The following is a 14,316-nucleotide window of genomic DNA, read 5'->3' as shown; positions in this document are numbered from 1 at the left end:
GCTTAGGCTGTTGGTAAACATGAGTTTAGATGTGGTGAGAAAGAATGTTACTTGTGAGATGACAGCAGATAGAAGAGTATGGAAGAAGAAAACATGCTGCGCCGACCCATAATAAAATTGGGATAAGGGCAGGAGGATGATGATGAGCTGTGCATTAGTATAGTTTTTAGCTAATTTTGTAGGTATAGGAAACACGGCAGTATTTCGTACACTATTGGCACCCTTGCAATGAAGCAGAGTTAATCTAGAAATCAACTGTCATGCCTGATGCATTTCCCCAATGTTAGTCACATTTTGCCAGTTACGAATGAGTCTTAAAGGGGCAAGCCTTTAGTCATCAATTTTGATATGCTATTGTATTTTTATAGCTCTGTTTTGCCGAACTAGCTAGTAACTAGTTAGTCTAGACCTCGTCGAACTTTTAAACGTATACTATGTACGCAAAAACAGAATGTAAATCAATTAAGAGTTATTGAAAGAATCTCGAACACAAGATCGGAATTTGATCTACATTCATCACACAGATTCAAAAGAGTCCATTTTTTATCGGCAAAGGATGTCCTTTTAAAGCACATAATGGCTTGGCCGCCATTAAATTGATCGTGCACACTTACCTTGCATTTGGTTTGCAAATGCTACCAAATTTGTAAAGGACTGGCGCAATTAGAACAGTGATAGTGAGGATTGGAAACTTAATTAAGTGCCCGTGGTTGACGCTAGCTTTTAATTAGAACTGGAAACCTATAGTGGACATGTTTAAATGGTGTATAGTGTGAGGGACAATTATGAATTGAACGGCAGGTGGTACATGAGTACATGACAGTTATTCGAGCTTGAAGCAGTCTTCGGAAGAATTGTTGACGGACAATCGGAGGAAAAGCTAATTTTATTTCCACGAGGCTACTGAAAAAGTATTTAAAGGGTTGTGCATAAAAAAATTGTTTTACAATAAATATAATATCGTCGTCTTTACTTTCTATTCAAGTACATGCAAAACAAACCTAACATTGTTTCCTTTTAAAAGGTCGAATCGGTGATGACCAATTTGTGAGCTTGGAAAATTCATGACAATTTGATACTTGTCATGCTTCCAGATTTAGCCTGAAGCTCTGGAAAACACTTCGCAAACATATTTTGTTCACATTTTCCTCAAAACAAAAGACATATCAGTACCATCAAAAAACGATCCCAACAGAACGCTTACGTCAATCGTCCAGTCTACTAAACCATCAGGTCATAACTCTTCCTAATATCAAGAGATCTAATCGGTTACCAAAATCGTTTAGCATAGTCGCACACGCCTCGACAAAGACTTGTCGGCACATAATGAGCAATTTGCATATTTGCAGCATTACGACTGAACAATTGAACGTATGAATGATCCTTTGATGGCGACGGACATGTAAGGCCGAATGTTTGGAACGATTTTTCCACGACCGCTTATTGCTAGGCTGTGGCGAATTGCGTTGAGTTTAAATCTTTGAATTAACTGGTTTTTGGATTTACGTTTTGGGGTTGTTTGGGAATATGATAGAAAGCTGCGAAGAAAGTAATTTGTAACTAGAGATCCAAAATTACAGACCCTAATCAGCCTTACGAGCTTGTATACAAAAATTGAAAGTCTATCAGTAGCCTTCAAAGTTCATCTGGCCGGTCAACCAGTCACTCTTCGGGTTCCGAAGTTCCAAGTTTCTGCAAATTTGCAAGTATCATATAAAGAACTCGAAAATAATCAACTGGTATCGAATAGTCGGTCAAACGATTGAACCTGGCAACAGTAAAATAAATACAAGAAAAAAGAAATAATTCATCATAGAAGGGTCGCCCACGCTTCGGGTTACGCTTCGTGGGCGCAATCGACAACCTTTATAGTAAAGGAAAATAGACAAGCGACCTGTTGAAGGTAGCTGGATGCTTGTCAAGCCTGGCTTACTTAGAGACCATAAAGATATCTGATATCACCATCATCATCAGCATTATCCTCCTGTCCATATCCCAATTTTTTTTGGCATGTTTCCTCATTACATAGTCTTATCTCTGCCATCATCTCACAAGTAACGGTCTTTCTAGGCTTATCATAGAGGTATTTGATATCCTGGAGATCAAATAACGCCTTTGACCAGCAATAAAATCTTTTGGTATCGATCAGTCAATCACATATGATTCATGTGACAGAACCTGATTGAAAATTGTCGACAGCAATGCTGCTATGTATGCTCAGGCGTATCGGGCTGTCTAGGTAACTGGGTTGAGAAGGTCAGATAAACAGTCGCCCCATGTAAAACACTAGCATTCAACTGCATCTATTTAAACAGAGAGCCAACCCCAATATAGTTGGCAAAAGCAAGGCATATGATAAACAAAGCTGCTATGTACATGAAAAAGGCAAGGAAGATGATGAACTTACTTTGTACAAGAAATAGGTACCTATCCTCATCATCCTCCGAGCCTTTTCCCAAACTATGTTGGGGTCGGCTTCCAGTCTAACCGGATTCAGCTGAGTACCAGTGCTTTACAAGAAGCGACTGCCTATCTGACCTCCTCAACCCAGTTACCCGGGCAACCCGATACCCCTTGGTTAGACTGGTGTCAGACTTACTGGCTTCTGACTACCCGTAACGACTGCCGGGACCTACAGTTTAACGTGCCATCCGAAACACAGTCATTGGTGTCTAAGATATACTTAGAAAGTACATACAAACTTAGAAAAGTTGCATTGGTACTTGCCTGAACTGGAATCGAACCCGCGCCCTCATACTCGGGAGGTTGGTTCTTTGCCCACTAGGCCACCACGACTTTTTACAAATAAGAAATAGGTACCTATCCTGTTCCCAATTTATTTTCAGAAAGCTCCACTATTACTTTTATTGGATCTCAGCTAATTTCGCGAGTGCACCCTCTCATTTCATCGTATACCCACACAGAGCTATAGGTATTGACTTCACAATTACTTCGGAACGTTCCCGAATTAGTACACGACTAATATTTTAGACGCCATGTCGATACTCGGCGAAATTATTTAGAACCTCATTTAGCTTAGCAGTAATTTAGGTTCGAATTGTAAATTTTGACCTAAAACCCGTTCGTTTAAGACTGGTTGGTTATTTTTGGGTTTGGGAAAACTTTGGAGATATGCTTCTTATTTTGAATCTGATGCTACCTCATAAGAAAGTAGGACGGACTCTTCTATAGATATGTGTAAACGAATTCAATTCTGCCAGCACCCGCGTTCCGTGGGAACTACTCCGAGGACCCTGAGGACCCTGAAATAATGCTCCAAATCGGTCCAATAGTCCCTGAGATTAGAGCGTTCCAAGAAACAAAATCTTCAGCTTTATAATGTCTATTATCTATTATATATATAGAAATGAAACCCGCTTTCCGTTGTCACGACATAACATGAAAACGGCTTGACCGATTTGGCTGAAAATTAGAGGGGAGGTAACTTAGATCCGGGAGAAGGTTTTAGGAGTTTTTGTTACCATCCGGCTACGGGACGCGGGTGAAACCGCGGGCGAAAGCTAGTTAGTGTAATATAATTGAATACATAAATTGTTTAATGCTAACTTGACTCTGCTAAGCGCTGTTTTTGGTTAACAAAGCGTCATTAAATTATTACATGTGGGTTTTCCTGGTAACACTAAGACCCTAACATCAGTCTTTATATAATGACTAGCTGTTTCACGCGATTTCATCCACGTTTCGTAGAGAAATCTTTCCCGCACATGGATAAAAAAGACCCTATATATTATACTGATATATAAGCTATATCACTGCTAAGTTGCACCAAAATCCACAAAGTATGTTTTGTAAAACACCCATACGTGATATATACAAATTTTTGTATTAATAATATGAATAGTATTTGAATTCTATCCCTTCAAGAAATGCAACCGATTTGTGCACTATTCAAAAATACAAATGTATCATGCAGTTATACATTCGAATGCATTCATTGAGCGTAACTCGATGTATCCGATCGAAAATGTCCATGAAAGAGCTTAATCTGTATATAGTGCCGATTCTGTATAGGCACGTTTGCACTCCAATAAAATCGGAGCTTTCAATCTATCGATAACGACAGATGGTTTCTGGACGCTGTATTGAAATGGCATAATGGTATGAGTTTGACGGATACTGTAGTGTGTTAAATGTGAGTGTCGTGTGACACCCCATTGACCGATGTGATCCTCACATTAAGTACCTATAAAATGTATTTATGGTCCTATTAAGGTCTCTCTGAAAAAAAAAAAAAAAACTTTGGCTGTGCTAAACATACTGTAAATGTCGTAATGCAATAACATATTTATCTGTTAATTCGCTTACTAAAGCTAGGTATTCAACATGACTTGTATATGGCTAACTAGCTTCCGCCCGCGGCTTCGCCCGCGTCTAGTTCGGTTATATCGCGTTTCCAAGAGAACTCTTCAAAAGTCCGGGACAAATGTTCCTAAAAGTAAAAATCCTATGTTCTTTCTCAAGGTTAACTCTATCTCTGTACCAAAGGAGAATGCCCGTTTTGTTAGGAGATTTGGGCCCCCAGAAAAAAATTGCGTGCCATGGTGGTTTTAACTTTATTTTGAAGAACGACAATTACCTTTTCAGACCCTGAAAACAATTTATAATTTTTTACCCTAGTTTCCGAGAATTATTGATTTTTTTCTGATGAAGAATTGAGGTTATTAGACAATATTTTTTCAAAAACAATTTGCGTTAAAACAATAAAATATTTTTAGTATTAATATTGATTCCCAAATGAAATAAAAACATCAGATATCATCTTTTCTTGCTAAATAATATGTTAAACTGTTTATCTTGCAGTCAGCGGAAGTAGGTTTTGCTGGCACCAGTAGAAATAAATATACTTAGGGCTAAATTGGTTGGAGGAGCATGTGGCTACGTTACAACAACCACAAGGAGATATCTTAAGTTAAGCTACTTGGTCAGATTGCACTTGGGTGACCATCCATTACAAACTTCAGCTGGGTGGCTGCTAGTACTTACATTTAAACTGCTGATTCTGGGTGCATTATTTATACTTGTTATGAGTAGCTAGAATCCAGCAAGTGTGACAACCACTTACCAGGAGGTAACATGTTATAACCCAGTGTATCGGGTATGGAGGTCAGATGGGCAATCACTCTTTGAGCAATACTGTATTCAGCTGCATCAGTTAGACTAAAAGCCGACCCCAAGATTGTTGGCAAACTGGTAGGTACCTAGTATATACGAGTATGTATGACATATATGACAGCATCTCCTGCAAGCGACATAGTAAAATCACTGCCCTGCTACTTAGTAAGATCGCTGTGCCATCTATGATTAGTTGTAGTTTATTTTAGAAAGGGCTTAATTATAAAGGAGTTTAAAATATAGTAAATGCTATACAGATGTTTAATAAGAAAAAACACAACCAATTAAAATAATAGACATTTATTCTTCAAGGAATATGTTGTCTAGAAATTGTGCTGGAGCGCTTATATCATTAAAGCGGTGGCAGTGGTGGTGGTACAGGAATCATCATATCTGTAATTATGTTTCCATCCATGATACCAGTCTCCGGTGCAGACTCCACAGTGTGTTGGCTACTGCCAGCAACGGGTTGCCTCCGGACTTGTCTTGATGCAGCCGCCCAACAAGGAACACAAACTCGTTCCAAATGCAACACCTAATAACAAAAATATTATATTTAGATACTTGATATTCATTAATATTTAATTAGTTCAACACACACATACATATGCATTCATACATTAAGTTTAAATAAATAAGAATAAACACTTACGTGATGTACTGGTGTCCATCTTAGTATAACATTCCTTTGAGGAACTATCTTGACTGACTCTATGAGTTCTGCGACTTGCTGTTGACAAGCCACATGCGTAGCATATGTTTAGGTGTCCACGAGCAGGGGATACAAGTGACAGATTTGAGTTAGATGCTGTCTGGTTTTGTAATAATACAAAACATTTCACACACAGGATATCATCAGAAGATATCTGGAAAAAATGACAAAATAAAATGTAAGGTAGTTTAGAGACGTGTGAAATCCACAAACATAATAAAACAAACTTACCAATGTAGGTGTTTAGAAGGATAAGCATTGGTTCATCTATTTCTTCAATTTAACGTCTACGAAGATTAGGCCCTATACGTAAAGAGAAATTAACACACTGGCGAGACAAAGAGTAGTTTACTCGACTTCTACCAGGTGCAGACATTTTTCCGGAGTAAAACAACAATATCACTAAAAACAAGAGTCCAATGCTCACGAGTCAATGTGCTCACTTATCATTAAGAAAAGAGTCCAATATCTAAAAGAAAACCACTGGAGGCACGAAAACGATTAGCTCGACAGTTTTTACGCAAATTGTAACTATCAGAAGCAAATACGGAGGAATAAATTCAACTCTACGCATAACAACCGGCACGAAAACAATTTGAATGACGTATTGATTTGACAGATAGACTCGCGTTCCGAGTAGATGTTACCATGTTAAATATTTTGTTAATCGATTTTCTAAATCGATTTGTTATAAATAATATCATTTACTAATTATTGTGTTATTGTTGTATTCCATGTATGGTGTTAGGTGTAACCGTTTTATAGATATAGTTCAGTGGTGACTTTTGTTAGTGTTGATATTTTATTGTTTGTGCAACAGTTATAAACAGTTTTTCTTTCTTCTTTTCTTGTTTACTATTTACGAGTGCATACTTAATATATATACTTGTACATTTTGATATAAGAGAAAAATGCTATATATTATATCGATATTTTCAATCGATCACCTCGTTCATTTAAATGAGATAGTCTGTCGTCTACCTGGCAACATTCACGTTAAGTTTTAATGGCGGAACTAGCTTAGATTCAATAAAATAAATATTAATTATGTTTTTCAATGCTAGGGTACAAGAAATTCTGAAAAAAAATAGTTAGTTTTATAAAATTAGGACTTGATTTTTAATAATAAAATATTCTTGACACTCTATCACAAATAAGGGGCCCAACGGGTGGCAATGTCCTTTTATTAAAATCTGTTCAGTGGTTTAGACGTGAGAGCGTAACAGACATACAGACAGACAGAGTTACTTTCGTATTTATAATATTAGTAGGGATGTCAAAATCCTATCTTTAGTAAGTTATTCAACAGATAGATACGATATTGAATTCAGCAGTAAGAAAAACAGTATATAATCGATTCATAAAATGTCAATTCATAGCGATTGAATACAAAAGCCCTGCATTGAGAAATTGGCTGTTGCTCTGTGTGACCCGACTTCTATTTCCGTATGTCTGTTAAAGGCAGACATGAGTTTGTAGAGAGTTTGTAACAATCATATTTTAACTGACCTTTCCAATTGATAGAAAAAAGCAAAGGGTATTTCTTATTGTTTAATGAATAAACCCAATTTAAAGAAAATACAGGTTAAAATAAATGTTAATTCAATAACAATAACTTAAACAATCAAACCATTATTTTGTTTGTTTAAAATGTATCAGTGTTGAAAGTCCTATGATAGAAGTCCTGTCAAGATCCTGTAACTTTATTTAAATACCCAACCAAATGGAACACAGTCCCTACAAGGCATATACAAATCCTATTCCACATTACAGCGTAACACGACGCCGATACTTCGTGTGCATTAGTTTTAAGTTGTTTTTATACAAGCTGTTGATTTGCATCCGTGCCATATTCAAGGAGGTAATTATGCTAATGATTCTCGACCCAAATCAATAAAAAAATTGGTACGTATTTTTTTTTTCTTTATTTTTTTTTTCGGAATTCCGTAAATGTCATCTAGCCTTATTTAAACTTGGCGCGTATGTTACTGGCGTTAAAACCGTGCTGCACCCTCACACAAACTCAAACACAAAGCATACGCAACGATCACTCATAAATTTCATTCATAAAATTGGATTACTTCGGAAATACCACGACATTACAACGACAAAAAAAGCAGTGCATGTTAGTTATTTCCCATCTACTGTAATTCCAATCGATTATTTACGTATTGTATGTCCTCCTCCTGAGCTATGGCACAAATGCAAATCAACACCTTGTATAAAATATGTGATGTTATAATATTTATGTATAATATTTTCTATGGGCCTTAGATGTCTGATTTAAACTAAAAAAAAAAAAAAACCCTACATTTCGTTGTTCCCAGGTGGGCGGCGTGGTCGGCAATGGGATGCTTCGGCTCGCCGGGCGGCAAGAGCAGCGAAGACGACGCCAAGAAACAGAAACGCCGCAGCGATGCCATCACCAAGCAGCTGCAGAAGGATAAACAGGTGAACAGACTAATATTCTTATACTGTTTCTTTAATAAGTTAAAATTATGACTTTTTCCCCGTTGAAGGATCTTAGAAAAATGGTTATGATGGTGTACGAATTGCTGAGCCACTGAAATATTGCTATGGTAAAAGAAACCGTCTGCGTTATTGGTGTTCTGTTTCCGAAGCACCGCTAGTATATGCTTTGACAAAGATTTATAAATCTCAAGTCGTTTCTTAAATACACAAAAAGTGTAAAAAAACAACACATGTCAAACTGCAACTGCTCTTCATTGCATAACGTCCAAAACTGTGAAACTGGAACTAAATTCCGTGTTTCTTTATTGGTCTCGAATGGTTATTCACCTTAATTATATTAAAACCGCACAAAATTATTACATAGGTACTAGCTGTTTCCCGTGGTTTTCCTGGAGAACTTCTTCCCGTACCCAGAATAAAACATAGTCTATGTCACCCGGAGACACTGTAGCCTTCCAAGAGTGAAATAATTGGTCCAATCGATTCAGTAATTTCAGCGCCAATTACACACAAAAAATATTTTCCTCTATAAATATTAGTGAATGTCTTCCCAACAAATTAACCCTCTTATTCGTCACTTCCAGCTATACCGCGCCACGCACCGCCTCCTACTCCTGGGCGCGGGCGAGTCGGGCAAGTCCACCATCGTGAAACAAATGCGTATCCTTCACGTGAACGGCTTCTCCGACAAGGAGCGCCGCGAGAAGATCGAGGACATCAAGAAGAATATACGCGACGCGATACTTGTAAGTTTACACTTATTATTTTATGAAAGTTAAAGTCAAATCTTTTAGGCCTTAACAATCACTTATGAACGTCAAACATATAAATAAGTTTGATTCTAAGGACGATATCAAGTATTCCGAAAGTACGATAATTAGGAAACAAGTGACTATTTTGATACTGTATGAAAATTCGCTTTATTTCTTAGTATTTTATAAGGCTCCAGAGTCTAGAATACCTGTGTATCAAAAGGCGTTATTTTGTGCCCATTTACTCAAGTTTCATTACAATGAATAAACATGTGCCATGTGAAAGTTCTTGAAAAGCACTTCATGTTATATTATGTTCCTGTAGCCTTCCTCAGTAAATGGGCTATCTAATCTACTACTGTCAGAATTTTTCAAATCGGTCCCTTAGTTCCTGACATTAGCGCGATGAAACAAACAATCCTGTAAACTGCTAGTTCTAACAATTCTTTATTCGTGTTTCAGACAATAACCGGCGCTATGAGCACTCTGACGCCGCCCATACCGCTCGAGAAGCCGGAGAATAAGGCGCGCGTCGATTATATACAGGTATGTTTAATGTTTAGATATTTACTTTTATGTGTTCGTAAAAAAACTGATTAAATAAGGCCATATTGTTTCTGAATTCTGGCATATTGCTAAGAAGACTGCATGGTAGACACATTTTCTGCGATTAAAACAAGTCGCCTTCTACATATGGCCAGCCCTTAACTAAATATGTTGGGGTCGGCTTCCAGTCTAACCTGATGCAGCTGAGTAGGTACTAGTGTTTTGCATGAAGTGCCTGCTTATCTGACCTCCTCAACCCAGTTACTTGGGCAAACCAATACTCCTTCGTAAGACGGTGCCTACCATAAATTGGACCGAGACCTTATGTTTCTGATGTTTTTCCGTCGAGATCTGGTACCGCTGTAGATAGGGCTACAGATCATTCGCTAATCCATCTACAATAAGGAGCCTTCATCTATTTATCTCACACATATGAACCGATATTTATGTTTGCAGGACGTAGCGTCCCAGCCGGACTTCGACTACCCGATGGAGTTCTACGAGCACACGGAGGCGCTGTGGCACGACCTCGGCGTGCAGCGCACCTACGAGCGCAGCAACGAGTACCAGCTCATCGACTGCGCTAAGTAGTACGTATCATATAGCTAAGAACATTAGAAAGAAAGAAAATACATGTAGGTAGGTATTCACAAAATTAGAGTAAAAACTATACATAAAACTACTACAACAAGAATAACACAAAGTGACTGGCAGCGTAACTGGATGGATGTCATGAAGTTATGCATGTGTTACACAAACAATTATGGTTCAATCGCTCATCACGTATCGATGCCACTGTATGCCAAGATCAACGCTGCTTATCCTAAAGTGGAACCTAGTGGCTTCTCGAGCGGTACTAACACCACACGGTTGCAGAGCGGTACGTTTTTTATAAAACCAAGTGCACGACGTGAAAATACCCATTTGAAAGCACCTTTACGGATTTAGGGGCTGTTCCTTGATTAATCGCTGAGTGAGCGGAGACGAGATGATTCGAGGACGTAAATCTATCGATTGCTTAAAAACTTCTCCGCTCCATTCCACCGATGGAATTCCTGCGTCAGGCACAGTTAACATTAACACCATCTATACTGTCCTTTCCATCTCTCTATCACCGTACAACACTGCTAAATTCAATACATTAATATTGGATTACGTTGCTCCATTGTTTGTTATCATGTTGTTATGTTCCTCCTCAGTTTCCTGGACCAGGTGCACATAATAAAGCAGCCGAACTACACGCCGACGGAGCAGGACATCCTGCGCTGTCGAGTCCTCACCTCCGGCATCTTCGAGACGCAGTTCGTTGTCGACAAAGTCAATTTCCAGTGAGTACAGTATTATTTATTATAGGATATATAATCGGTCATCGTCACCTGCCTGTTTATCGTCCCACTGCTGGGCTCTGGCCTCCTCTCATATCGTAGATTAAAACAACAATTTCTTATAGTATTAAATGTGGGTAAAAAAATAAAGAAATGTTACTATGATGTGAATCAAGAAATAGCAGTGACGCTATTTAAAGTAACATTTAAAAGGGTATAGATAATCTTCGAACAAAAGGCAAACAATGTCTTAAAAATCATGATCTTATAATTTTTTTGGGGTCTGCTCATGTTTCCTTCTTTCATACTCTTCTAGAGGTATTTAGTCATATGCCGTCGCCGTCTAACAAGTCGTTGAATGTCTGAAAAATAAAATTTATAACAGGAGTACAAATCTAAATCTTAACTGACCTCCACTACTCAATTGTCAGACATTGTCGATGACATCTCTGCTGATGTATAAAATATTTTTATCTATCAACTAATCAGCCCAAAACATTCCAGTATGTTCGACGTGGGCGGCCAGCGCGACGAGCGACGCAAGTGGATCCAGTGCTTCAACGACGTGACGGCCATCATCTTCGTGACCGCCTGCTCGTCCTACAACATGGTGCTGCGCGAGGACCCCACGCAGAACCGCCTCCGGGAGTCGCTCGACCTCTTCAAGAGCATATGGAACAACAGGTACGGAGCTGTATTATAAGTAGCTTTTGATTGTGGTCTGACCCGCTTTCTGAGGAAACTCTGAAAGAACAACCGGAATCGATGAAAAGAAATTGATAGCAACCCTCGGGCTATTTACTGTAAAATTATTTTCAAATCGAATTAGTACTCCCTGAGATCAGCATGTTAAAATAAACGAATAAATTCTTTAGCTTAGCAAGTGTAGTGTACATTTAATTCTAGTGGTTCCGAGAGAACTATTTTCCGTGCCAGGATAAAATGTAGCCTTCAGGAATAACATGGTGTTTTATTGGTAAATGAAATTCTTTATTTTAATTTTATAAACGTTTTATTTTCCTTTGCCTGTCTAAAATAAGTATACATACCGAAATTCAAGCTAACACAAATTCGTTAGGACTTTGTACAAAACCGAATACATAAATATAGATACTCAAATTAGATATTAATTACTTCATAGGAATAGACGTATAAGCCTCAGATCCTTTAGCACTTATACAAAACCTACTATTTATCCCCTCAGATGGCTGCGCACGATATCGGTGATCCTGTTCCTGAACAAGCAGGACCTGCTGGCGGAGAAGGTGGTGGCGGGCAAGTCGCGGCTGGAGGAGTACTTCGCGGAGTTCGCGCGCTACTCCACGCCACCCGACGCCGCGCCCGACGCCCGCGACCATCCCGACGTCGCCCGGGCCAAGTACTTCATACGGGACGAGTTCCTTGTACGTATATGTTTTTAAATAATATGGGATGGTACAAAATACGTCATTTTGCATTGGTGTACTCAAATCATGTCTCATTTAGGCTACGTAACCTCTCGTTTACACCAAGAAACTTGTTTGAAACTTGATGTAGACAAAAGTTGTGTCCAACAAATCTTCTACTCACCAAAATACTCGTATTATAACTGTACGCACTGGAGAAAGTAAGCCGTAAGTGGCAACAAAGATGTAATTCATGATACAAATATGTTAAGCAAACTCTATCCGACACTTGAAGGTTTTATTAGGTACCTAAATATACCCCACATTAGGCATGTGTGATTGTTGGGCGTGTGAGCTGCCTCAGAGTCGCGTGCCGTGTGTGAACACTGCAGGCGCCGCGTTCTTACCCTTCGCCCGCAATCCCCTTCTATTCTTCTCGGCTGAAAGTGGTTAAACCACTTGGCTGCGGCCGAGCGCTAGTTTCACCCACGTCACACGGCGTTAATACGCGACGCTGGCGAACACCAACTCGCGTCCAGCACACGGCGGACCCCGAGCTCATACGCCCGAGGAACGAACGCGCCTAATGTCCTTATGTCCATAGGAGGCCTTATGATTTTGTTTATATTTCCGCAGCGTATAAGCACGGCAAGCGGCGACGGCAAGCACTACTGCTACCCGCACTTCACGTGCGCCGTCGACACCGAGAACATCAAGCGCGTGTTCAACGACTGCCGCGACATCATACAACGCATGCACCTCCGGCAGTACGAGCTGCTCTAACCATAGCACCACCCGCTAGGTAACCGTCCACTTACACTCACTCACTCACTCACTCACTACTGCTACCCGACACACCGAGAACATCAAGCGCGTGTTCAACGACTGCCGCGACATCATACAACGCATGCACCTCCGGCAGTACGAGCTGCTCTAACCATAGCACCACCCGCTAGGTAACCGTCCACTTACACTCACTCACTCACTCACTCACTACTGCTACCCGACACACCGAGAACATCAAGCGCGTGTTCAATTGTCGTCAACCCACGTGACTCACTCACTCTCACTCGCTCACTCATCCACTCAGACCCAATCTCACCTACAACATAAACGTAAATTTTCTAAAACAACACACACAAGTCTTAAAGTAAACAGTTCATTTTGAAAAAACGGACCTATATGTTTTCCGTGTACTTGGGCATACCCCACAATACAATTCACTCTTCCATTGTTTCTAAATACAATTGTATTTGTATTGCAGATAAAGTATGTGCGGTGCAGTAAAGGCCCGCGACTCGTATGACCCGGTCAGCAATACATACTACACTACGTACGCCCTGACTCCCTGGTTTATTTACCGCCCAACGAAAACGCTTCGTAACGATACATATGTATTTATGACGAAAACAACTCATGAAAAACCAGATTCTGTAAAAAAAAAAATAACGAAAAATCTCGAATTTTCTATCCAAAAACTCAATCTCGAATAATTTCGCTTTGATACGACAAAATATTTACCGATTACCGATTGTAAGAGTATCGATTACGAAGCGTTATAGTTCGGCCATTCAGAGAATGCGTTCCTGACACGTCGCGATTGAACTGACGACGTAACTACATTCATTGATTATTGATATAATAATGTTGTTTTAATGCTCCTCAATTGTTAAAACGGTAAACAACCAGCAAAAATATTTTTATCGTAACTGCAACGCCATTGCAAAGTTACGTCGTCAGTTCAATCGCGACGTGTCAGGAACGCATTCTCTGAATGGCCGAACTATAATCGTTATACCGCGGCTATAGTTCGGCCATTCAGAGAATGCGTTCCTGACACGTCGCGATTGAACTGACGACGTAACTTTGCAATGGCGTTGCAGTTACGATAAAAATATTTTTGCTGGTTGTTTACCGTTTTAACAATTGAGGAGCATTAAAACAACATTATTATATCAATAATCAATGAATGTTATTACGTCGTCAGTTCA

General features: G+C 39.3%; 1 protein-coding gene and 1 long non-coding RNA gene across 7 annotated transcripts in view; one reads left to right on the top strand and one right to left on the bottom strand.

Annotated features, from left to right (window-relative positions):
- Positions 1–14,316, top strand: part of LOC124641405 (guanine nucleotide-binding protein G(s) subunit alpha) — a 38,108-nt gene that overhangs the window by 17,627 nt on the left and 6,165 nt on the right. For 4 of the 5 annotated variants that reach the window (XR_006985682.1, XR_006985680.1, XR_006985681.1 and 1 more), the window contains 10 exons: positions 8,173–8,296; positions 8,902–9,063; positions 9,532–9,615; positions 10,072–10,205; positions 10,815–10,943; positions 11,445–11,624; positions 12,145–12,343; positions 12,962–13,127; positions 13,590–13,883; positions 14,113–14,130. Coding sequence is in view for 1 of the 5 variants with exons in the window: in XM_047179478.1 (XP_047035434.1) it covers positions 8,192–8,296; positions 8,902–9,063; positions 9,532–9,615; positions 10,072–10,205; positions 10,815–10,943; positions 11,445–11,624; positions 12,145–12,343; positions 12,962–13,036; positions 13,191–13,262 (1,140 nt within the window). In the remaining 4 variants the exon portion in view is untranslated. Of the gene's footprint in view, positions 1–8,172; positions 8,297–8,901; positions 9,064–9,531; positions 9,616–10,071; positions 10,206–10,814; positions 10,944–11,444; positions 11,625–12,144; positions 12,344–12,961; positions 13,128–13,190; positions 13,282–13,589; positions 13,884–14,112; positions 14,131–14,316 lie in introns of those variants that run through there. The other variant, XM_047179478.1, reaches the window with a different exon arrangement.
- On the bottom strand, positions 5,418–7,032 carry LOC124641406. 2 transcript variants are annotated; one of them, XR_006985685.1, is made up of 3 exons: positions 6,077–7,020; positions 5,786–5,999; positions 5,418–5,668 (listed from the first exon to the last, which is right to left on the bottom strand). It is a non-coding gene; the product is annotated as an uncharacterized LOC124641406 (long non-coding RNA). The 2 variants fall into 2 exon arrangements; XR_006985684.1 differs by having other exon boundaries at positions 5,786–7,032.

Source organism: Helicoverpa zea, chromosome 22 (genome assembly GCF_022581195.2).
Source record: "Helicoverpa zea isolate HzStark_Cry1AcR chromosome 22, ilHelZeax1.1, whole genome shotgun sequence".
NCBI classification, from domain to species: Eukaryota; Metazoa; Arthropoda; class Insecta; order Lepidoptera; family Noctuidae; genus Helicoverpa; species Helicoverpa zea.
This window is presented reverse-complemented; position numbering and strand designations above follow the sequence as displayed.